Source organism: Pleurodeles waltl, chromosome 10 (genome assembly GCF_031143425.1).
Source record: "Pleurodeles waltl isolate 20211129_DDA chromosome 10, aPleWal1.hap1.20221129, whole genome shotgun sequence".
NCBI classification, from domain to species: Eukaryota; Metazoa; Chordata; class Amphibia; order Caudata; family Salamandridae; genus Pleurodeles; species Pleurodeles waltl.
Window position 1 is genome coordinate 249,917,105 of NC_090449.1, and position 27,009 is coordinate 249,944,113.

The following is a 27,009-nucleotide window of genomic DNA, read 5'->3' on the forward strand; positions in this document are numbered from 1 at the left end:
CTGTGCTGCGACGCTGAATGAAGCTTGTGTTCGGCTCTCCTGTCTATTCTTCAGGACATGCTTGGGAGGCCATCAACAATCACCTGCTCTGTAAAGTCTGGTGGATGGTTAGCTCGAGCCAGCAACAAAACGACTAAGGTTGTGGTACAGGAGATGAATAACCTTGTGTCAAGGTCCGACATCCAGCCAGGCCTGTAATTAAGTAACAACAAAATTGCAGAGCCGCCAACAAATCCCAACGTATTGATTCTGGTGTAATCATTTATGTAGTTGTAACGTGTAAAAAAAATGTGCGAATCTGCCATAATAAGAGAATGTGTCACACAGCTGAAGGATTTGCTTCTCTGGTGATAGTTACATTTGAGTCATTTGGATCCAGGACATCATTTCATCACTAGTGGACATTACACCGCGTGTTCAGCTGGCCTGGGCATGTTTCCTTTTGAGCATTTCCCTGGGGAGGTACAGCTGTTGGAGGACGTTTCAGGTCAAACCTACCAGACTTCAGAAGTCCTATTGCAGGCTTAGCAAGAACTAGGCTGACTTTATTGTCACTCTCATTTACTTGCTTTTTATTCAATGGCTTTCCTTGTGCCCGCTTGTCCATTTCAGGTTTGTTCCTCTCCTAGAGATCAGTCTCTTCATTGTATTTCTGAACGTCTGGCTTTTATTCTTCCACTGCTCATTTTTTGTGAACTATTTTTTTCTTTTTGCTTAAGCACTCCATGATAGTGTGTAATTTTCAGCTATTTTCCTCTTATGTTTCTTCCCCGCCAAAATACCCGCTGACTGTGCTCTTTGTTACTGCCTCGCTTGTGTTGGAAGCGATTTTGTGGTTCTCCCCCGCAAGACTCCCTACCACCCACTTGTGCACCTTTTGCCTTCCCCGGTGTTGCTCTCCCTTGTGAGCTGCTTTTTGTGCCCACCTGGTCACTCCCCGTTGCTTCCCGTTACCTGTTCCTCCTCTGGCCTCCGCCCACCACCCAGTATCTTTTTTTCATCATTTTAATTTTTGGGCAGGGAGGACCTGGCAGCAAACTGCTGATGCCCTCTCTACCTTAAAAATGATTTTGTCCTACTACTTTTTGGGGGGGATTTACCGATCCATATCTAATCAGTAAATACAAAAAAAATGGTGGCTGCATCATTTTGTAGGTGTGTGTGCGCAACGATGCATGGGAGCAAGCACGTCAACCCTAATGCGTACTCCTGCAATATGACGTGGGTGCCGTGGCTGTACCAGTGTGCCTTTTTATTTACGTTTGACCAGGCTGCATAGCATCTTGTCGATGCTACACATCTTTGCCAACATTGGTATCAGCACAGCCAATAGGTTCCAAAGCCGAGACCTATTAGCTTTGCCAATGCATGTTTTAAGTCCCAAGGCCACTGCTGGCACCTCTGTTACTTTTTTGATGTAGGCATAGTTTGAGGCAAAAACAAGAAGAGTGAGTGAGAGAGGAGGGAAAGAGGAAGAATGGGGAGAGAGGAGCAGAGATAGAGTAGTGAAGGAGAGAGACAAAAATACGATGGATGCAAAGAGAGTGGGGAAAAACTGAGTCTGGCTGGTTTGAACATTTTCGCTAGGGTGTTTGGTACTTTGGTTCCCAGTCAGGCTCTGACACGACTTCCTCGCCACCCACACATACATGCATGTCGACCAGGCACCCCATAGGGCTTCTGCACCCTCTGAGCAGCAGCATCACAGATCCCTGTTCTTCCAGCTGCACACGCCCACGCTCGCCTGCTTGCAAAAATAAACATTTTCATAAATGTCCTTTTACTTTTTATTTTAGCGGACACAGTGTCAATACCTCCTATGCCTCATCCCTCGAACTATTTTTTTCAAAACCAACCAATGTTTGTTGGGTTGGCCCAAAATAACTGCACTCCGTGTGCTGGTTTTCTCCAGAACTAACCAATAGAGAGCAAAAGCAGAACTGATGTAACACATTTCCCTGAATTTGACAAAATAGTCCCGTAGTGCAAATATGCCAGAGAATAAATATATCCTTGGCTGGTTGTCAACGACCTCTCTTCACTTTCTATTTTTACTTACCAGCAACTGTAGCATCTTCTGTAGTCAGAACACAGAGGACGTCATGTGCACTGATGCTCATCCAGTGTCAATCCACCAGTCTGCCTATTGTCTTTAGTGAAAGGCATACATGATTGCATTACCTTACTGAAACTTATATTGTCAGGGCCACAGGAATTATGCGACGGGGAGGACCACATTATGCTGCACGGTTGACTTGATTATGTGGAAAAAAAAGGCAAATTATGCGGCATAATGCTGCAAATTTTGTTACCGTAATATTGCATTGTTTTCTTTTTTTACCCGTTAACACTGTATAGGCAAAAATTCCACTTCATTAGTAACAGTCTTAATACTCAAGCATAGTAATATTTAAGTGAAAGGTGGCCATTCGGCTTCTGCGCTGGGCCTTCCACTGCACATCTACAACTGTCGCCGCTTCTTCAGTAGCTTTTTAACATGCTTGAGTTGGAAACAAATTTGTTTTTTGGTAAAATCTTCAAATTATGGGCCTGACGAAGTATTATGTTAAAATGCGTCAATTCCATAATTATGCGGAAAACGGCACAGCCACAGAATCCGATGCTTCCAGTGGCCCTGGTTACCATGTTTTTATTGAGCGCTTGCTCACCTGATGGTATCACAGCGCTAGGAGCTGTTGCTGGCTGAAGAAGATGACCTCTGGGAATATGTGGGTTTTGAAGACTCCACAGAACTGCGGATGGCCTCAGAAAAAGGCAAAGGCGCAGATTAAAGGAAATGCACACTTTGTGGATGGAGGTGAAGAAAATACTTCTCGACATCAGGCATATCCAAACTTAAGTATCATTTTCAGCAATTTGAGTTTACAATAATCTAGAAGCATGGCTATTGTGAATTCCACAGGAGAGATGTTGAGTTTAATATTCATTATTTATTGAGAGAAGTATAAAAGAGAATACATTAAAAGTGGAGACCACGTGCAATTTCAATAGAAAGGGTTAAAGGGCAGATTCATGGAAAGTGGCGTAGCACCGAGTGCAGCGCCACTTTCCCTGCGCCCCGTAGCGCCCCCCTACCGCCACCATGTGTGTGCCGTTTTTAAAATACGGCACTCCATGGCACAGGGTAGGGAGCAATAGCGTCATTCTTCATGATGCTATTGATGTACTCTGCAGGAGTAGCGCCAAAATGTTGGCGCTACTCCTGCAGAGTACATAGGGGCCCATTATAAATAATAGAAGCCCCCTTTTAATGCCTGCTATGAGCAGGTGTTAAAAGTGCCGTAAGAAATGCCACAAGGAAATATCATAGATTTCCTTGAGCCTTTTTTTGACCCCCCCTAACAGGGGAACGCCCCTGACGCAGGCATAATGTAGCACAAAGGGCTACAGGGTGGTGCAATGCATGCATTGCACCACTCTGTAAATACGCCGCAGGGATTTTGGCCTCGTTGGGCCACATTAACGTCATAAATAATGAGGCTAATGTGGCACCAGGTGGCGCTAGGGGATTATAAATATGCCCTTAAATCATTTAATCTTTATCAAGGATTAGTTGTCATTTTTGGTGTCCCCTCCCAAGGATTCACACACAGATAAAACTTGTTTTGCACTGGAAAATGACTAAAAGTAATGCAAAGTAGCTTGAGGTGCTGCTTTGCATTACTTTGCGTCAAAAGGGCGTTAAATGCGTGTTCCCATGCAACCACCACCCTTTTTGACAGAAAACCCTATCTACCAAAAATGAGAGACAGGGTTGTGCGTAAAAAATGAACGCCTTTTAAAACCATGCGGTGAAAGGAGAAATGTTGTCATTTCTCCTTTCTTTTCCTACTTTGCATGCATTCTGCACTGTGCAGCACACATACAAAGTTGGAAAAGTTTTAGAAGTTGTCGAGGCCCAGTATATTGTACTGGTAGGGTACCCTTCCAGTACAAAACCTATGCTATACTCTCGCACACACCCTTCCTCTAAGGCGCATAGCTGTGAGCGTGGCGCATGGCACCTGGAATCAGCGCCCGAGCTAGGGAGAGGGGAGGAGAGAGCCACCTCTCTGTAGATATGGCACTCTCCTGCTCCCTCCTTCTCATGCAACGCAGCGCAACGTTTTTGGCTGCTGCGCTGCGTTCCCGAGAAGGATGACATATCTCCCCCGTAGTTCATATTGGAGGACACGGTAACAGGTGAAGATGTTGTTGAACAACACGATAGTTGTGGAAATGTCACATTTATTGAGACAAAACAGCGTTTCATTTAACTTTCCAGCCGTTTACAATTTCAAATGCTCTTTTATAGCTTTAGTGTAAATTTAACTTCGTAACTTTTGCAATCCTCCTCCCGCCAAACTCCATCTCGTTCTTTACTTTCGCTGCTTAACTGCGTTTCCTGAACCAGCGGTTGGGTTGGTGTGCCTCCTCTCTTTTGGTATTACAAGTTGCCCTGAGATGGAGCGTGAGATACTGGAGCTGGAATTGCCAACTCTGGGGGGGTTTCTCACCCCACGCTGCACCATCATACGTTCTTAGGTGTCGCCGAATGCCACGTGGGTTTCCAGGCTGTCCTCAAAGCACACACCCTGCGATCCAGATATGGATCGGTTTACCCGGGCCCTGTGTTCTTGCAACACTACACAACTCACAAAGAGCCATTAATGATTAATGATTTTCTAGCCAGCCTTCTCGTCTGTTGGCCCAGTGCCGCATAATGTGTTCATCTTTTTTCATAATAGTTAACTTCGTAAAGTTAATTACTTCGGTTTCTCGTTCTTAGCTTGACTTATATTTTTTGCCCCACCTCTTCCTCTCAGTGACCATTAACATCTTTTTAAATCTACACGAACATTCAATGCCCCTAATTCTAATTTGTTTGGCAGTGAAGTTCAAGAAGCCCTCCCAGAAACACTGGAGAAAGTGGGAATGATCACACTCTGTGAATACGCCCTTTGTCTGATGGACGTAGGGATGTATACAGATTGGGGGGCATATTTATACTCTGTTTGCACCAAATGAACGTCATTTGTTTTACTCTAATTTGGCGCAAAACTAACTCCATATTTATATGTTTATACTTTGGACAATATACAAATTTATGGAGTTAAAGTAATTTTTTGGATGTGGAAACCTACCTTGCCTTAATGAGTTGCAAGGTAGGCGTTCCCGTGCAAAAAATGACTGGCCTTAACGCCATATTTATACTCCTGTGCACAAATGGCACACGGGAGGGGTCAAAAAATTGTGCCCCTATTTTTAAAGCCTGGGTCAGGGCAGGTGTTAGGGGACCTGTGGGCCTATTTCCATGGTTAAACACCATGGAATAAGTCCACAGGTGCCCTCCCCAGGCCCCAGGGACACCCCCTCCCACACCAGAGGGACAGCAGAGGATGGGGGTCCCCATCCCAGGTAAGTACAGGTAAGTACAGGTAAATATCTTATTTTATTTTTTAAAGTGCCAGAGGGGGCCCTGAAATGGGCCCCCATACATGGCACAGGATGCAACGGCCATACCCAGGGGACCCTGGTCCCCTGTGCTGGCCATTGGGGTGGTGGGCATGACTCCTGTCTTTTCTTGGATGGTTTTGGGTCAGAAAATTACTTTAGGCAGGTTAGAGTCATTTCTTTTAACTCTAACCCAACTAATGTCATATTTTGGTGCAAAACCCCCTTCTTCCATACCACCAGTTCCACCAGACTAACATAATTTTTTTTACACTAGCCTACCCTTTGCACCGGCTTGCACCATTCCATAAATATGGTGCCTGGGTGGTGCACAGAAACGGTGCAAGCCTGTGCTAAACTTTTTGATGCAAAACTGCGTTAGTGGCAAAGAATTTACTCGCACCTCCAAATGGTGTCTGAATACATTGACTCATTCCTACTTCCATTGGTACGTAACTTACCCTCCTATATCCAGGACACAAGCGATCTGTTATGTCAACTAGAGGACAGTGACTGGACTGAAGATTGTTGCTTCGTAACCTTAGATGTAAACTCACTGTACACGTCTATCCCATTGGAACGTGGACTAGAGACTCTGTCAATGGCACTCTCCAGCAGAGATGAAACACTTTATGAACACACCAACATATTACTTGACTTCACACGACTAGTTCTAGAGAACAATGTGTTTCTACATGAGGGCGACTGGTACAAACAGTCCCAAGGAGTGGCAATGGGAGCAAAATTCTCACCTTCATACGTTAATCTGTACATGGGTCGGTTTGAAAAACAACATCTTTGGACTGACTGCCCTGCTACCATCACAACATATTCTCTTCTGGGGGAGGTACATTGATGACATACTTACCATTTGGACTGGAAATAGACAAGACCTAGACACACTTATAGACCATTTGAACACCAACAACTTTAACCTTGCCTCTACACATAAGGTAGATTGTGACCATATTGAGTTCTTTGATCTTCTCCTATATGTTACCAACGACAAGATCTCTTCTAGGATATATAGAAAACCCACTGCATGTAACTCCATTCTACATGCACTTAGCGCACACCCCATTGATCAGATTAAGGCCATCCCATGTGGCAAAATGAGAAGCCAGACGCAACTGTAGTAATAATGAGATTTTTTTCCCAAGAATTGGGACTATTGGCTCAACGCTTCCACAATAGAGGATACTCAGAAGAAACAGTCTCCAAGGCTAGTAAACGTGTACTTTCCAAACAACGAAACACCCTACTTATTAGGGGACACAAAAAATCCAGAACAAACAAGAGAAGGGATATTTCCCTTATTACTAGATTTAGGGGGTCATTCTGACCCTGGCGGTGCCGCGAATGGAGGAAGCACCGCCAACAGGCTGGCGGTGCTTCCCTGCCCATTCTGACCGCGGCGGTAAAGCCGCGGTCAGAAAACCGGGTCCGGCGGTTTCCCGCCGGATTTCCCCCGGCTGGGCAAATCCGCCATGGCAGCGCTGCAAGCAGCGCTGCCCAGGGGATTCTGACCCCCTTCCCGCCAGCCTGTTTCTGGTGGTTTACACAGCCAGGAAGAGGCTGGCGGGAACGGGTGTCCTGGGGCCCCTGGGGGCCCCTGCACTGCCCATGCCACTGGCATGGGCAGTGCAGGGGCCCCCTAACAGGGCCCCATTAAGCTTTTCACTGTCTGCTTAGCAGACAGTGAAAAGCGCGACGGGTGCAACTGCACCCGTCGCACCCCCGCAACACCGCCGGCTCCATTCGGAGCCGGCTTCTGTGTTGCAGGGCTCCTTCCCGCCAGCCCAGCGGGAAGGTCTGAATGGCACCAGCGGTCTTTTGACCGCAGTGCGGCCAAATGGCGGTTCCCGCCAGGCGGGCGGCAATCGCCGCCCGCCGGGGTCAGAATGACCCCCTTAGTCCTGCCAGTAATCTATTGTTTCGTATACTCAAGAAACACTGGCATCTGTTACTTCTGGATACCAGGCTTGGGACGGTTTTAGGTAAGACACCATCCATTACCCATAGCAGGGGCCGTACTCTGAGAAACATTTTATGTCCTAGCTACATAGCGCCTCATCCACAAGCTCACCCTCAAATGTGGTTACCCAATAAACCTGCTGGTTTCTACAAATATGGTTGCTGCATCTCGTGCCAGTTTTCACTGAATAGGACCTTGACGTTCTCATACAACACGAGAATAACCTACCATGTTAGACAGTTTATCAACTGCAATATGAAATACGCAGTCTACTGCATCATGTGTGTCTGTGGATTGGTTTATGTGTTAAGTACTATTTGCCCTCTAAAGGAACGCATCCAAGAACACATTAGAGCCATCAAGAATTACAACACTAGCTATCCCCTTGACATACATTTCAATTTGCAACATGATGAATCTAATATCCCGGGTATCAGATTCCATGGCATTACCCAAGTCACTACATCGCCTAGACTGGGGGATAGGACTAAAGAACTGCGCAAATGTGAAGCAAAATGGATACTCAAACTACGAGCTATGGAAAAGGGTTTAAATATCGACAGGGAACTTCATGTGTTCCTGACTTAGAAACACACCGTATTGTTATGCACCATGGGGCTTCACCCTGTTATGATACACAGCTGTATATACATTATGAAAAGCTAACATTCTCTTTTACGGACCTTGCATATTTGTCTGTACAATGTAATTTAACAATGTAATGTAACCACTCACATAACATAACTGCGCAGGGTTTTGTGCTGTATCTCTTCTCCTTATAAGACGTTGTTTGTTTAACTTAGTTTCAACTATGGCACTCCAAGTATATACGATGCCCTATCTGTTACTCTCTGCTATGAACTTATTAGGTTCATAATATTTGCTTACTATCATTCTTTTTTACTCACCTTGCATAACTGTTTATAACAATGTAACTTAACAGTACAATGTAACCACTCACAAAACATAACTGATCAGGGTTTTGTATTATATTTCCTCTGAATTATATGATGCTAATCCTAACTATGGCACTTCAAACATATTTGATGCACTATTTGTGACCTTTTATTCATCCACTGGCTTTTTTTCTCTCTTTATTACTTCTTTCTTCTTCTTTCTCGTATTACCTTAGCCTTTCTCAGAATTCAATTACAGACGTTGTGTACTTCCCCTTTAATACTTTTTGCCCAACTCACACATTTTTTCCATCATTAGGCTTTCGTTTTCATTTAGGGGTGCTGCTTAAACCCATCTTCTTTCTCGCGCTACCTTGGCCTCTGTCAGAGTTCAATCATAAGCGTTTGCTCTTCCTCTTGAATACTTTTGCCTGTAAATCCCACCTTCCCGTCACTTGGCTTTCCTTTCAAATATGGGCACGTTCTAACTCTTTTCATTCGGATTCCTTTAGTGTACTATTCCCAACCTATCAAACATCATCCCAGTCCTTCTTTTATGTCCGTGACTCCGACTGCTACTTATACTAGACGCATACCTAACGCTACCAGATTTGGCCCAGAACTGCACCGGCGCGCACTTAATTACTACTTTCAGGTAAGCTTTGCCCACTTTTCACAGTGCATGACTTTGAGCTATGTCATTGTATATACCTAACATTCTTTAAGTATATTTGATATAGTTTTGTATACTGGCATATTACGATCTTTTGCGGGGCACTACCAGAGTACTTTTACCCCTTTGGATGGGCCGTTCTCTTGACACGATTTGACCGTTCACCATACCGATCATGAATTCATTTTGTAGTCACATCGTCACATTGTTTGCTAGCATTGGTATCTCATTATATGCACAGCGTTTTAAACACAGGCATCGTATTGGGGTGTACACACCTACCTTGGTGGCTCACAGCTTAACCCCCTGTCTTCCAGCTCTATATATTATTTTATTTTTATTTCTATATTTTAAATATATTCCAGCTGCTGGGGACACTTTTGTCAAGACTTTGCCTTGAACTTGGCACCGTAGGTCCACTATTTTAATTGATACTTTTTCACTTGGTGTTACCTACCAGGTCACATCGGGATACCACTTATTCAAACTTTATTTTTCATGTTCTTTACCGATAAGGGAATTGGATCACACTACTACTTTCTCTTGTCCTTGCTAAATAGTCTGTTACTTTTACACCTCATCGTGTTCCTTTACAGGACTTACCAAGGTCCTCGTCCTCGTTGCTTTCTCAGGATTCCACTACCTGCTGTACATTTGGCCTATACTAACTATTGGTGTCTTTACATGTTTGACACTAAAAGGACATACCTCCATTTCTATCAAAAGATAGAATACAGTTACTTTTACCTATCAATACTTGCGTTCGTCATTATCCCTCTGGGTTCACTTACCTCATCGCTTACCTCCCTTATTAATTAATTTTTCCTTTATATCTTTCTCTTCTCAGTCCTTGCTGCAATTTCCTTACTTCATCAGTCCTAATTAGATATTTTATCTACTCGTCTCCAGTCTAGGTAGGCCTATTTACCCTGCTACTTTACGCTGTCTTTTTACTAACTTGCTACTCTGTACACACATGGTCTCGTAACTAATTTTATCTTAAACACGTTTAGGGCTTGATCTCTTTGAACACTTTGGGTTTCAGCGAACATTATCTATGTTTTTATAATAAGTTTTTATAATTTGTTTTTCTATTTGCCTACTTTTTCTCCCCCTTGGACTAACCCTCACTATTGTTGCACACACATGTACTTTTACGTTTACACAGTCAGTCACTTTTGCCATGTCTGTAACCTCACAATTCTGCTATTTTCTTTAACCTCTGCTTTTTCAGTATAACTATTTCTAGTTAGAACATCTGTACAATATATTTCTTACAGCCTTGAAAAAGTCACTGTGTGACGAAACACGAATTGGCTGTGCTTGATTGACTGTATTCTTTCACATACCACTATTGATCCGAATAAACAATTTTCTGGAACACAAAGAAGAATACTGTGCTATTCAACAACGGATTTGCTACATCATAGTTTGCACCTGTATTCAACCACTATATATGCTTTGTGTGCTGTGGTTGCATTTGTTTGTTCAAAACTGCATTAGTGCAGTTTTGCCCCTAAAAGTATAAATCAGGGCCTTAGGGCTTGATTTATGACAAGTTAGCACCACCTTTGTGTAAATTTTTGACACTAAAGCGGCACAAACTCACAAAATATAATTATATTTTGTGAGTTTGCACCGCTTTTGCATAAAAAATGATGCAAAGGCAGCGCTAACTTTTCAGAAATAAGCTCAAAAACTGCTATTGCTTCTCTTGTCCGCCCACAAGAGCACTAGGTAGAGGATACGGTGACTGCTGCGCCCTCTAGTGGTTCCTAGGCGCATACAGCACATAAGGAATATTGCACTAACATGTGTGCTGGTTGTGAAAAGGTTATTTTTATGGAAGCAAGGAAGGGTATTAAATAACGTCACCAAACATTTATTAAACTTTTATTAATTCTCTACAAATTTGATGCTCTTTCAGATGCATCCTAACTTTTAACTTTTGCGCCCGTGCTCCATCACACACTCCAACCCTTTTTCTCCTTTAGTGGCTTACATCCTATCATGTCATCCTACATGAAGAGCTTCCCAGTATCGCCATCCTGCTGTATTGTAAATGCCTTCTACTCTTCTGTAATCTTTTAGCCAGCCTCCACCTCCTTAGGTCCAGGGGTTGCAACGTCCCTGTTCACCTTTTCTTTTGTTCATGAAAATAGATTTGGAAAACTTAACCGCCTCAGTTTACCTTTGATAACTCGTCTTATTTTCTTGCCTGCCAGAAATAACCCTCTATTTTCTGCAGGTTAACCGAAACTTCAAACTGTGGAGCAGTGGCTCTAAACGTGGCGTCCCCATACCACCGCTTCCTAAATGAACAAATGCTTCTTGTTCAAACATATTTATTTGCTAAGTTCTTGGTTATGTTTATTGACAAATATCTGGAAAGCACTGCTGTGATGTCCGAGTATCATTTTTCACCTCCGTAAAAAGCAGAAAGTGTTTGTTAAACCATTATAATGTGTATATTTTATTTTAAAATAAAAAGATAAACACCTCATAAATAACTGTTAGTATATGTCTTTTTGACCTGTCGTTCCTTCTGCTGTTAGATTGGTATCCTGACCTAGGTTCGCTTGGTGATGTTCGTGTGGAGTTTACCATCATCATCCTCTGATCTTTTCTTGATTGCATTTTTACGTCACATAGCGCATCATACTATTACCTTTCAACATGTTTCTACTGTATACTGCAGAGCACCTATATATTCATTAAGAACACCGGACTCTGCCTCTTAGCCAGTACTTAATTTGTGAAAGAAAGTGTGCCGGTGCCCGAACTGCTGCGCAATTAAGGGGCATATTTAAGAGCCCCTAGTCACTTTTCTTGACTCTCCAGAGGCGCAGTGCCCTGCGCCATATTTACAAGGTGGTGTTACCCAACTTTTTGTGGCTTTACACCACCTTGTAAATACTGCCCCTTCTTTGCGTGGCAGGGGTGTACCACAGCAACACCCATTGCATTTTGACGCTGCCTCAAATTTATGAGTTTCGGGGTGGCATTAGCAAAGCGCAACAAGGAGGAATACATTCTGCAGCATGCATAGAAAGAGCAAAATGCCAGGCATGATTGTTTATGTGTGGGTAGGTGTCCCTTCCTGCACATAAGTAATCATTTCAAAACGACGCTTTGGCACTTCTGTGTGTGCTACGTTCACAACACACACACACAAGTGCCAAATCGCCATTAGTGATTGTTTATGTGCAGGAAGTGACACCTTCCCACACATAAACAATCAAACCCCTCAACGCAGACATCCTTGCACAATGGTGAAAGGATGCCTGCGTTGGCGCTAGGCAGCTCAATTTAGCGCTAGCGCAGGGGACAATACAGGGGTGCGCCGTATTCAGTTAAATACGGCGCATCCCTGCATTGTGAAAATGACGGAGCGTGGAGCTAACAATTTTGGCGCAGCGCCATACTCCGTCATTTTCAGTTAAATCTGGGTCTAAATGTCGACGTGCCACATACTAAAGCTGGTAGTCTTTAATTCACTGCCAGACACTCCCTGCCCCATTTTCTCTCTTTTGCAGGTTCCTGCTTTCACCTTTTGTGACGGTTTTGCCATCTTCCTGTACCTTCTTATTTCCTGTTTGTGTATTTTTCCCTCTCTTGCTCTCAGGAAATTTCTGAGGCAGAAAAATAAGTGCCTGTCCCTAAAAATAAATGCTGGTGCCCCCCACTGGCAAAACTGGCTCAAATTAAGCCCTACTCTTAGCAAGTCAAACGTACACCCCACCATAGACTGTTTGCCTTTGTGTATCATTTTGCCTACTCTCCTGTGGCTACTGTGGATGGAGCTGTGATATTTTGAGACAGAGTGGATTGCAGTCACCCGAAGAGTCATGTTATTAAACTATGATGGAACACATGAAATACATTATATAATGTGGGCATATAGTTGTTATCTATACTTGGGAGGTTGAGGAGAATTCCGGTCCAGTATACACTTTCCTCTATTCTGGTACAGTAAAGCTGTAACCTAAGTATGCATTTGAGTCTCCTCATCCCTTGGTTAACAAGGATGTGTCTCACGTTATACAGATCATCTCTAAATGCGAAGACAGGGGTAGGTTAGTATACCGTTGACCCACGGAGCACAAATTGACTGTATAACATGAGTCACATTCTCGTTATCCAAGGAGACCTTACTGACAGTTTGGAGGCTCACTATTTTTGTGTATACACATAACTACGTGAGTATTTACATCTTTGTTTTACTTGTTTGGATTACCACACCATCCTCAGAATGAGGAAACCCAGATACATACTTAGGTTCCCCAGTCAAGAAGATATGCAACCACATAGGTCCTGAAGAAATGCCACTTGATCGTTTTACGACATACTAAGGCATGAAACATGTCGACCAGTAGGTAGGATTTATGTACACTCACCTGATCTTACACCAGACAGTGTATGTTTGCACTTGAGAGACTAGGATCATTACATCCAGTGGTCTCCCACACTGTTCTTAACTCAACATAGATTTGGATCCCTATTAAATAGATAGCCCCACCTGATCTATAGTTGATTTTAATCCACATCTTTTTCCAATTTTCTCACCCACTGACTGAAAACACACTCACCGCACCAGTCTTCTATTGACGATTAAAAGAACTCCGGCAAAGTGCACTCTCACGGGGCCTATTGGGCTTTGCAGAGCCAGCCCAATGGGGAGCAAGCTCAGTGATGAAGCATGCCACCTTCAAGTGGGTGAGGGCACTAGCTCCTAAGAGCATGCGTTCCCCGTGACTAAACACAGACCCCATCGAGAGTCTGGTTAACTTGGTGCGGAACAGTACACACCTAGCTTTACGGCACACAGTTGTTACCCACATAACAGACACCTACCATTAAGATCTCTTCCTGCTAGTCTGGCATAAAGGCAGAGCATATAAAAAGCCTCAGTACTGAAACAGTAGTCTGATATGACCCTCAAAGTTACATACCACCTGTATGTCTAAAGAATCCATGTTGTTCCTGTGCCTATGCAGATATTCCTATCTCTGATAGAGGACCTTTTGATATGTGGGTCCCATCCAAACAATCAGTGACCTGTGGCAATTGGGCAATCCTGTAAAATCTTGCGTTGGTGCCCACACATCCCCTGGTGTGTTAGAGAAGGCTAGGTGGGGGTGGTTTGCAGATAACATGCCATTCTGACATTTCTAAATACCCTGGATTAAGCACCTTGGGATATTCCACCTGCTAGAGCTACTATGCCAATGACTCAAGCAGGTGTAAGGAGCTCAAGTCCTGCACATGAATGGGATGGACTGGCTTCGAAGTATGTCACTCCCTAGCAATGGGTTCAGCTCATGTATTAGCTCTAGTGTCCCCCCTTCCGGAGCCTGTACTTCCTATAACTATACTGTGCTGCCAGAATCCTCAGTCGTCACACTCTTGCATACAGTTCAGCCATTCTGGAAAAAGCAGATGCATTCTGGGACGCTTTTAAGGGTGGAACACTAATAAGGTTCACACTACTGACCCACAATATATCATGGATGTGCACTTTGTGTAACTAACACCATTATGTCGCACTTGAGCAGATATATTTTCTGCTTCACTATTTTGTGTGCATGGAACTCTAGGACCTATTTTATGAATTACAGGAATGCCAGAAGTATTGGTATAGCCACTGCGGGCATAGCTTACACCAGGTTACCACCAGCTTCACTTGATAGTAATTTGCATGTTTTTTTGAAGCATTCACAAATTGCAAATCATTAATACTTAACATTTGCGGGTCATGGTTTGGTAATTAAAATGTCACAAATGTACCCACAGTCGGATCACAATGCAATGTTTGAGAAACCAACATTTTGGACCTTCAGTACGTACTAACGATGAGTTTCTTGTAGTTGCAAAACGTGCGACTGGCCTACAATCCACAAATCTTTCGTACAATTAGCCATAAATTCTGCACAGCGCATAGAAGCAATTTTATGAATGTATGCTATAAAATATAGGATGACTATTCTTACCGAAATTAAGGCTCCAGTCAAAGATAAAATAAACAAAATTGAAGAATTATTTGTGTCCTGTATTCTTTTCCAGAACTTCCAATTGCATTTACCATTTGATAAAAATCAATTTATAAAACCTGCCTTTTTTAAATTGCTTTCTACCATCTTTTTTACCCTCGTTGCACAAATAACCTTCAAAATAGGTCATTCAAGTTGTTTTTTCCTCAAAGCTTGCATTTATACGTTTACCCTTCGCGCCGCTTTTCTTTCCACACCCTGTCACATGGTGCGGTAATACCTTTTTTAAAGTGACGTTTGGGGTATTACTCCTGAACTTCTATTCTCACTGCTCTTTCCTTTCACCCCTCTGCGGGAGTAGTAGAGAGGAAAAAACACCTTAAAGTAGTCATTTAATATTAAAACAATGGGCCAGATTTAAAAGTCCCTATTGCCACAAGAGAGTCACTTTTATTGACGCTCCGGTGACGCTATCCACTACACCGTATTTACAAGGTGGAGTTAAGCCACTTTTTGTGGCTTAACGCCACCTTGTAAATACAGCCCCTTCCCACGAAACACTTTGCATGGAAGGGACGTTCAATGGGTGTTGCAGTGGGCGTGCCTCAGCAACACTCATTGCATTTTGATGCTGCCTCAGATTTAAGGGTTTTCAAAAACCTGAGGCAGCGCTAAAATCTAACGCCACCCCAAATGCTTTCATTTCTCCTCCTTTTTTGCTCCTTCTATGAGTGGTGCATTCTGCAGCACACATGGAAAGAGAAAATCACCACTGAAGATAGTTTTTTTGTGCAGGAGGGTATCCCTTCCTGCACAAAAGCAAATGTGCCCCGCAGAGTAGCCATCCTTGCACCAATCTATTAATACAGTGCATCCCTGCGTTGTGAAAATGATGGAGCGCGGCGCTGCCAAATGTGGCGCAGCGTCACACTCCACTATTCAAATCTAGGCCTATGTTTTCCAACTAGGATTTCCTCTGGGGTCCACATTGTCTTTTGTTTTCAAAACTGTTTTTTGTTTTGTCTTTAATAATATATTGAAAGGTGATTAGCTGTTAATATTTATTTTTGTTATTTTCAGCCAAACTCTATCTCTGGTCTTTTTTAAATAGGTTTTCGAATATTTGGATTCTTAGAAATTTATATTTTTTATTTGTTTTTCTATAAATTTACAAACCACAGTTCTGTGGATTACAACTCTATGACAGTCAATTCCACTAAAGACACTTTGCCACCAGGAGAAGGACACGGGAAAACTAGACAACCTAGGTCAAATGGTGTCAGATCGACAGACACATTGAATTATTCTAAAATCAATCCTGTACCCTTTTACCTATTTAGGATAAAGACAGTGATTGGGTACAGGGTCCTGAGTGGTTGATATCTGTCACTGCAGAACTTCCGATTCTCACTTACCTTTCAGAATCAGACTTGGATGAGGCAAGTAGAGGTTGAGGGAACTTAGCTATGACATCCAGAGTTCCTTAAGAGCTTAATTACAAGCCCAGTGGCACAGGTAAATGTAACAAGTGACCTTGCTGTGCTGCCCTGTGCCATGGGGAAAGGGCAGACATGTGCCATATCTACAGCATATTTCTGTCCTCTCTCCCTGAGCTAGTGCACAATGGACTTCCTAACGTCGACGCAGGCACCCATGTACCAGGAAGCAAGGATGCTTGCATCCCAGACAGGATTGTTTCTGTGGAGGAAGGGACACCTTCCTGCACAAAAAGAATCCATGGAGGATTTGCCCTCTTTCTATGTGTGCTGCAAAATGCAGCACACATAGAAAGAGGAAAAATTAGGATAACATATTAGGAAATATATTTCTCCTCGTGGCACCGCCCTTGGAAAGCTGTAGCATTCTGGTGCATTTCCAGGTTCACAATTTCTTGTAAAAGTGGGAGTGCATCAAACTCCCTGTGGGAACACCCTCGCAATGCCAATGAAATGCATTCCCAGGGCAGCTTAACGCAATGCAGCGATTTTTGCTGCATTCCGTTACTCCAGATTTATGAAGCCACACAAGGCCGCCCTTTGTGTGACTTCATAAACGCTCTTGCACCACTTTACATAGTACAAAAGTGATGGAACCACTGTCGTAAAAGTGGCCCTAATTCTCTGGCAGTGGCAAGCTCAGCTGTGGCGCCGAGAGTTAGAAACTACAATGGTCTTAGGACCATCCATGAGGCCGAGCATCCATTGGGGCTTATTTACAAGCCCTGTGCGCTGCCGGTGTGTTACTTTTTCCCACATAAAAGGTGATGCACCAGTGGTGCAAAGGGCTTATAAATAATGTGGGGCGGGTTGAGGGAGGTCTCTGGGACCCAAGCAGAAGGTATGCATCTATGAAATATCGCATGGTCTTATTTGTGATTACCACGAAGCAGTGGTTGCTGCTGCTGACAAGTGTGGTTCCTCGGATACTAGCCTTCCTTACTGAGGCCCTAGTTTGGAATAGGCTCCAACTGTTTTAGTCCTATGTTTGAGAAAACAATGACGGAAATGGGACAGTGTGTGCCATTGCATCTGGGGCTGGACCTTAACTCTGATGGTTATCCCTCTGCTTTGTTAGGTGTTCCTCTCCGTTGGCATTTAGGGCTATGCCTTGGCATATGTCGGTATGTTTGGCAGGGTACGCCTCAGCAATAAGGGACGTGCCTTGAAATTTCATGCTGTGAATGTAATTTGAACTCACGCATGTGCATTTGGGGCTGTGCCCGTGTATTTAAGTCTGTAATTTAGCTTATGAGTATCAGGCACCTACTGACGGTGTTCCTGGTCTATCAAGCCTTTACAAAAGGAATGCCATGGCCATGCACCAGATAATGTGGTGTGTGCTAACTCAAAGATAGTTCTATCTGCTCAAGTAACTTGTGTTTTTTTTTATAATCTTGCACATATTGTCAGATATTCAACTTTCGAGCTTGTGGCAGGGGAGGTGGTTTCTTATGTCAAAAAAACCTACTTTGTAAATTTGATCCAACGTCAAAGTTCATGTGATATCACCTCGTGTGATTTTATCATGGGTGATAAAGTATGTGTGATGTCACTTTTATTAATATGCCATTTTGGTGAGTCTAAAGACCACAAGAGAAGTTGGTTTCCGTTACTAACATCTCTCAGTTCATCTGTGCAGAGCCCTTGCCAAGGTTTACTGACTTAAAAAGAATAATAAGCGGGGGTTGCTATTTTTTCTTCAGCCTCAGCATTTTGAGTGCAGGTAGAAGCTCAGAGGGGCATATTTATACGCCACTAGCGCCACATTGCGTCACATTAACATCATTTATTTTGACGTTAATGTGGCCCAAGTAGGCCAAAATCTGAGCGCCTTATTTACAGTGTGCCGCAATGCGTGCATTGTGCTGCTCCATAACCCTTTGCGCTACATTATGCCTGCACCAAGCATAATGTATGCAAAGGGAGCGTTCCCCCGTTAGGGGAGCCGGAAAAATGGTGTAAGGAAATCTATGAGATTTCCTTGCCCCATTTTTTACAGCACTTTTAACGCCTGCTCAAGAGCAGGCGTTAAAAGGGGGCTGCCATTCTTTAGAATGGGGCCCTATGTACTCATCAGGAGTAGCGCCAATATTTTGGTGCTACTCCTGCAGAGTACATCAATAGCGTCATACAAATGACACTATTGTCCCCTACCCTGTGCCATGGTGCGCTGTATTTTAAATACAGCGCACACATGGTGGCAGTAGGAGGGTGCTAAGAGGGGCAGGGAAAGTGACGTTGCACTCAGTGCAGCGCCGCTTTCCATAAATCCGACCCAGAATGACTGCTAATGGTGGAGACAATACCACTTTAGACACAACTGTCAACCAATGACATACACAATGAAAGCCACGGACTGCTTTTACTCTGCTGGGGGAGTCAGGAGTGACTATGTATGGATTCATCTGCTATCTGTGTAAGCTGTATGTAAATTGTTCCTCACTTGGATTTGACGATAGGTGTATTCTTGCTGTGTGCAATATTTACAGAAACCATGCAGCTGAATATATTAAGCCAGAGTGGAATTGAGATAGTTTAAATTACTCTCAACACCTGCCAATCTTGAATATGGTTAAAACACAAGCATTATGAAATATAACTATTTTGTGATTCACCACTCCGCCGTATTCTAAACATGGCTTTTTTGTTTTTTCCCCAGTTTGGAACAGTGTCTATGCTAAGGCTCCTGTCAGACGAAGAGGGATCTTGGAGCTGGCTGGCGCAATTCAGTGCTCCACGGGCCGAGCTGCCATTGCCTATCTAGGCTATGGGTGTTATTGTGGTCTAGGTGGCCAAGGCTGGCCCAAAGATGAGGCAGACTGGTGAGTAGAATCTTAATGTAAATGTGCCAGGAGTGAACCCACTGTGAATAAGCAAAAACAATCCCAACAAAGCTGCTCATTAACACCTTCTGTGATAAGGCTTTGGCTTGTTGATCCACAGAATAAAATGTAGTCACACTTTCATAATGTCCTTTTGGTGTGCACCTTCATTATATGTAAATACATATTGTTAGACCTGGCATTTTTTTGGCATGGTTTCCTCTGACTTTTTGCTTTTTGACCTTGTGTTTTGATGGTGCTCTGAACTTAGTTTTTGCTGGCTTTAGGACTCTGTGCACTTTGTCACTGCTGACCAGTGATAAAGTGAATGTGACCTGTGTCTAAAACATGGTAGCATTGGCTTCCCCATGATTGGCATATTTGATTTACTGATAAGCCCCCCACAAGATGCACCAGGTATGTCCAGGACCTGTAAATTAAATGCTACTAGTGGGCCTTCAGCACTGATTGTGCCATTCACAACAGTAGCCTGTCAAAAATGTCTAAGGCCTGCCCCAGCAGAGCCTGTGTGTGCATTTTAAACTGCCATCTCACCCTGGCAAGCCCAACCCTTCCTTTTTATTGCATGTACGGTTCTCCTAAGGTAGGCCCCAGTCAGCCCCAAGGTTAGTGTGCAGTGTATTAAAAAAGTTGGACATGTACATGTAAGTTTAGCATGTCCAGATAGTGAAAAACTCTTAAATTCGTTTTTCACTATTGCAAGGACTAGCTCTCCCATAGGCTAACATTGGGTTTACCTTAAAACATCTTTTAAGTGTAATTTCCAATTGGGAAAAGATAGAAATATGGGATTTGATTTCTTTGGACTCACAATTTAAAAATACATCTTTTGGTAAATGTGGTTTTTAAATTGCAGGTCTGAAAATGCCACTTTTAGAAAGATGTAATTTTCTTACTTTAACCATTCTGTGCCTTATCCTGTCCCTGAACACATGTCTGGGTTTAGATGACAGCTACATTTGTGCTTACTCTCCAGACAGCCACAAACAGGAAGGGTTGGGTGAGACAGGAGATACATTTGCATTCATCTGCATACCGATAGTCATCCTCGGTGGGGAGGGGGAGAGGTAGTTCACACTTACATCTGAATAGGTTGTGTCCTGCCCTCAAACAAAGGACTGGTAGTCTGGCGCCAAGCTGGGTTGAAAGAGATCCTTGTGCACCTCAGAGAATTCTCTTGAAGTTACCCCTCCATTAAAGGCTTTTTTGGGTATAAGTACTGGGCCTCTGACACTATATACTCAGAACACTTCTGGACTGAGGACATTGTACCAAGAAGAAGGACTGCTGTGCTGTCAGGAGGGACTGCCACTTTGCTGTTTGCTCAGCTGGGTTGACCAGTTGCTTCTTGCCTGGGAGTGAGAGAACTGGATCTAACTCTACATCCTGCAATCTAAAATGTCTCCAAGGGCCTGCCTGAGCTTGCCTCCTGTTTCTGAAGTCTCAGTGATATCACAGAACTTCCTGCTCTCCACTCTGCCTGCCATCCTCATGGTCAGTCTAGCTCCTGCTGCCCACCACCAGGCTCCTGACCCCAGGGCCACCTTCTCACTGTTTCCCACCTTCTCACTGTTACTGCCTCCCCCAAACCCCCTACCCCTCCCAGGCATACTTACTGCCAGCTGCAGCACAGCCCCAGGGAGCAAGACGCTCTCACACACCTACGAAGCCCTCCACAAATGAGTACCTTCCTATATCAACCACCGGATGAACTTCCATCTTTCCTCGAGACATCTGTGCTCCACCTCACTTCCCCACACACATTGCCCCTGCATCCATCACACCCGCAGCGGGGGCTGCGCTTTCTCCTACATGGCAGTGAAACTGTGGAATGACCTCCCCCTCCACCTCTGAATGGCACCCTCCCTGGCAGAGTTCAGAAAGCAACTCAAGACCTGGCTTTTTGAGGCAGAAGCAGCAACCTCAGTAGCCAGATACCCCTAGGGGTGACAGTGTTGCGCTTTAAAAAAGACTTATTGATTGAAAGATTTCACCTTCATCTTGCTACCAGCACCTGGGCTCCTCTGATGTGAGTCCTGCTCTGCCAAGTGGTGCCAAAGCAGTCCTGGGCCCTTGGAGGTGAGTGTGGTGCTGCAACACAAGAACTGATGCATCAACACCAGTGCACCACTTGGAACCGACGCATCCCGCTGCAGAAACACTGCTTTGCCTCTGCCTGCATCTAAGCCGCGGACACTGCTCACCGACTGCACAACGCAACAACCCTGACTTTCAACTCAGGCCCGACTTGGCCGATGCAGCACTGACATATTGCAATCGGTACTCATTGCTTCTGGTCATAGACACACCAACGGCATTGCCCGCTCAGGAAATGACGCATCGCCTGCAAGTACAATGCACCCCATCCTTTGGATCAAAGCACCGTCACTGACATCAATGCAACAAAGGTACTGTCAGCAGGTCTGTGTGACTCCTCTACCCTGCCTGCTCTCCATTGCAGTCTTACTCAACTTTTGGAATTGTCCCGGGCCAACGCGACCAGATAGCCCCGGTTGGAGCTACTGTCTTCTAAGCACTGTATTTTGATTTAACCTTTGAAAATTCTTTACATGTGTATGTTGGATTTTTGTCATTTTGGTCTTGTTTTACTCAGATAAATATTGCCTATTTTTTCAAATCGGCGGGGAGTACTTTTGTGGTGTTTTCACTGTGTTACTCTGTGTGTGTGTGCACTTTTACTGTGTATCTTACTTGCCCTGACTAGGGTTATGGTCCCTACTTGCACAGAGCACCAACCTCTGACAACTAGAGACCCAATTTCTAACACTTATCATACACATTAACTATGGATATTCTGAAAATCTGACTAGATTTACTATTCAGTGGGCACAGTTAGTTCAATTTACCCACATAAACCTCATATTTAGGTATTTACAGGAACCTAACAATTGATTTTTCTAGATCTAGTCTAGAAGCAGTTATGGTTGTCATGTAATTAAAATGCAACATTTAAAAATATATACATTATGGAGCTTTGTGACAGAATACTTCATTTGTTGGTCCATTCAGCTGTCATTTGCATTGTGATTCTGACCACCATAGCATACATCTTGGGGCAATGGATCATCTAACTTCAGCCACTGGCTCCCTTTTACTGTGAGTGACAGCATTTTGCCTGATCTCATGTGCAAATCTACCTAAAAAGAAGTACCCTGCATGGCCAATGCTGCCTGGCTGATACTTCACTTTTCAAATGCTTTTTTCTATTATTTGTCCTTTTTTTAGTGTCTAAATTATGTTTTCAGGTTACAGTAATTCAAACCAAATAACTACTTTTATCTATTCCTTAGACCAATAAGTTTCATTTTATTTTAGATTCGTTTGAAAAAATAAAAGACCAGCATGGGAGAAAAAAGTAATCACACTGCATAGCCAGTGAAAGGACAGATGGGCACCTACATGGCCGAGAATAGATGGCTAAAATGCTTTTTGTAATAATGTTTCACAAAAACATTCAAAGATGGCTGCATGCGAATCAGCATTTATGTGCATGCTTCAGGTGCATTTTAGAATCGTTTAGAAAGGCCACTGCAGGGCACTGCAAGAGGCATCAAGAGCCTGGTAGCGGTATCTGGGAAGTTGCTGTACCCTCTGGAAAGAAAAAATTATTATCAAATAAATAAATGTTCTTATTTAAAAAAAAAAAAAGAGAACACATTACATCATCAGTTCCCGGCACCTAAGGGGACCACGTCTTCTGCAGATGTATGCTTTGCACACAGGCATAATGCCACCACTCACAGAGCGGAGCCAAAGCGGAAGTAGTGCTTCCCCATCACCCTGTGCTGTAGTGTACGGAAACAAAATGAGAATGACGCTACAAAGGAACAGTGGATAGATAATAAGGGTTGACAGAAAGTCCCTTCATGTGTATATAAAGTATGTATTTTTTAGGGATTTAAAAAAATTAATTAAAAAAAGGTCACGGTTAGTGCCAGACCTAAAAAGGGCACCTAAAAGACCAGAAAAGCATGGAACTGCAGGTGTGTACCCGACAGCCCTGTCAAGTTTGTATTTTTTAAGTTAATTTAAAACTCTTTAAATGGTCATTGCCGATAATAATAAAATATTATGGGCCTGATTACGACATTGGCGGATGGGATACTCCGTCACAAACGTGACGGATATCCCGTTCGCCGTATTACAAGTCCCATTATTTCCTATGCAACTTGTAAAATGGCGGGCAGAATATCCGTCACGTTGCTGACAGAGTGTCCCATCCGCCAAAGTCATAATCAGCACCAATGTATTATATGCAATATTTTACAATCTGAGCAATCGATTTATTTGTCATTATTTGAATAACACAATCTAACTTATTCCATTTGTAGGTTGAGCCTGCAGGTACTGGGTTTGCGCTGTTGCTTGATGAAGTATTATGCGCAATAAAGAAGCATTCAAAAATGGGCTATAACGCTCTCATTACTTAATATTTGTTGACAACATTATTACTCTTTTTTGCTACCTTCTAATTCATAAGTGTAAACAAGGCTTCACGTCCTGCATTATTTGTTTCTTTCTCTAGTGCATAGACCAAGTACAGAATGATTTATTTAAATTAGTGCCCATCCGCTGCTCGCAATGTGATTGAGGTACTATTTTTTAGGGGGGCAATTTTATGCAGCGTAAACTCAACCCGACCCAAAGGTTTTGGAGTGCTTTACATGGGCACCAGTTACATTACACAAGTTCACATTGATTTTTTTTTTGCACGGGGATACTCAGGCCCAGATTTAAGAGGGCCAAGCGCTGGCTTGCGCTATATTAGCATCATTGTTTTTTACACTAATGTGGCCTAACGAGGCCAAAATCGCTGCACCAGATTTATAAAGTGGGGCAATGCATGCACTGCGCCACTTTGTAACCCCTTGCACGACAATATGCCTGTGTCATATTGCATAATGTATGCAAGGGAGGCTTTCCCCCGTTAGAGGGCGTTCCCCGTTTGGGGGGCAAAAAAATGGCACAAAGAAATCTTTTAGATTTCTTTGTGTCATTTTTTGCAGCTTTTTTAACACCTGCTCAGAGTAGACGTTAAAAGCGGGCACACCATTATTTATAATGGGCCCCTCTATACTGTTCAGGGTTAGCCAACATTTGGCACTAACCCCGAACAGTACATCAATAGAGTCAAAAGTTTTGACACTATTGCCTCCTACCCTGCTACATGGTGTGCCGTATTTTAAATACAGTGCACACATGGTGGCGGTAGGGGGCGCTAAGTGGCGCAAGAAAAATGGTGCTGCAAAGGGTGCAGTGCCACTTTTCTTAAATCTGCCCCTGTGTGATTTCCCCTGAAACACTTTAAATTGTTATTGAGTGTGTCAGTGAACAAGTAAGTGTAAAATATTTTAGTGTAACTATACAGAAGTTTAGAGCAGACCCGTCAGCAGAACAACCACAAAGGGTGTGTTTGGATTGTTGAGATATAATTTGACTTCTTCAAAGTGTCTGTTTGTGCTTTACACTGAGGGACATCTGTCTGGTTTGTAAACACATATAACAGCAGGTTCAAAGGCAGTCCAAGGCAAGAGGGGCATCAGATTGTCTCTGTAAGTAGCCACCCGTGGTCTTCTAAGTGGGCCAGCGCTTGGATGAGTAGCTGAAAGTTAAAAAAAAAAAAAAACGGACTTGGCCACAGTTGACCATGCATTGCCTCTATTTATAGGGTTGAGCGCATATGCGCTCTAGAGCCTGTTCTAATTTCTCTATAGGCTTTTAACCAAGCCCATTCTTGCTATTCATTCTTTATTGTGTTTGTCTTAAATGCTTAGTTTTTATTGGTGCATTTTATGAAATGTCCCTCCTTTGTGTGCTGAGTTTCCTCCCCTGGTGTATTAACTAAGTGAACATTCCTGAACGTTTCTGTTGGCCATCAAGCTACGTCACGCTTCCTCCTGTTACAGCGAGTGATGGCCCCTCCTCCGGTTTCGGTTTGCCTTGCATCCAGCCGTGATCCTTTCTAGATATTCAGGCAGGGAGCTAATAGCTCTCGCGCACATGCCGACTGTGGTGCTTTGAATTGACCGGCTTCTGTCAACTCTTTTAGACTTCATTTTCAATTCATGTGGCAAGAAAAGTCCAGTTAGGAATTTACAATGCCAATTACTCCAACTCGTGCAAATGCGAGACCCCTGGCATTGCAAATGCTTGTTTTGTTTACTTTCAGACAAGGGCATAGTGAAGCACCGCTTTATCAGCTTAAGCGGGGGTACTACTGGTACCTCAGCTTCAGAGGAGGAGACAGAAGGAAGGGCAATGAGGAGAAAGCATTAACAAATGGAAGTAAGACAAAAAAGAAGGAGGGATTGAAGGAGAGAAGGAGAAAGGGGATGATAAGAAAAAAGGAAGGAGCAGGAAAATAAAAGAATTGAGAGAAGAATGAATTACTTTGCACTTTGTTTGCAATTTTTTCTCACTGGTTTTCATAGGAAAATTTGGGATTGCTCACTTTGCTCCATTAATTAATGTTTTTGGCCTCAAAGTGAGGGGTATTTATTTTCCTGGCTACTGCCTTGCTTTCAGTCATATTGCACAGTGTCTGCGCTGCTGTGAAACATAGCTAAAGAAACTGACAAAGTCAATAGATCTTGCAGAGGTGGGACCTGTTGGCTTTGCCAAATCTTGTTAATTTCAGGATATTTTTTTTACTCTGTGTTTTTCTTCACTTTCAGCATACTGAACCTGCCCTTTCCTACTCTGGGCTGAAGCACATTGGAAACATAGACCCCAATGTATTAACTTTTACACTGCACAGTGTGATAACCAGCAGCGCTGTATTGCATGAGTGGTAAATAATTGAGTAAAGCCATATTTAGCAAGAGTCAGTAATCAGCCCCACTTGTGATATGTATGTGTGCCTGTACATATGTAAGAGTTATTTATATAGTACAAACCCAGCTGAAAGTCAGTAAAATGGTGCACAGGATCAAAGGCAAGGATACAGTCAACAAGAGAATGAAGAGGTAGCTGGTTTCCGTTACTACGTTGTGATGAAGTGTTCGTTTGAGAGGTGCATTTTCAAAGCATTTTGGAGCAGGGTCAGTTGGGGCAGTAGATGCGGGATGCAGAGATACGCGTCCAGTTCCTGGGTGTTGGCTTGTTTTTTCTCAAATACACGTCTTTGTCCCCAGTCTGATGGTATCTTGGCTGCAGGTGTGCTGCTGTGGTAAAAAGGGAGTTTTACTTGCACATGGAAGGGGAACAGCCTCTCTTTGTTCTACTCTGCCAGGCATTGCAGGAGCACCTACCAAAGATATATGAAATCTGGGCCGTGGTTCATTCCCTACAGTGTGCCTCCAGTACGAAACTCTTTGTGCTCAAAGGATTTTCGTTAAAATACCTACTGATTCTAATCTTGACTCAGTTCTGTGACTTCTGTTCAGTTCAGCCACGCTCTTGGACATTCTTCATCTAACTTGGCCTAGATGGGCAGCCTCAACAGCACCGTGGCTTACGGTTCCCAGCCTGGCACATAAAACAGGTACTTTGGTGAAAGATTTAGGCTGGGATTGTGGTGTTGTAAACACTGCGATTCACGAAATCACAGGATTTGCGACTGCAGAATCGCTTGTTTCCTATCTTGCAATTCAGAAAAGCTTTCTGATCTCAAAATGGGGTTTCTAACCCTTACTGAATGACAGTTTGGAAGGGGTTTG

At 43.5% G+C, this 27,009-nt stretch overlaps 1 protein-coding gene across 1 annotated transcript in view; it reads left to right on the forward strand.

The window, feature by feature from the left end:
• The window catches only part of LOC138261409 (phospholipase A2-like), a 185,834-nt gene that overhangs the window by 94,192 nt on the left and 64,633 nt on the right, over positions 1-27,009 (forward strand). The window contains exon 2 of the mRNA XM_069210334.1: positions 19,147-19,309. Within this exon, the coding sequence (XP_069066435.1) occupies positions 19,147-19,309 (163 nt within the window). The remainder of the gene's footprint in view (positions 1-19,146; positions 19,310-27,009) is intronic.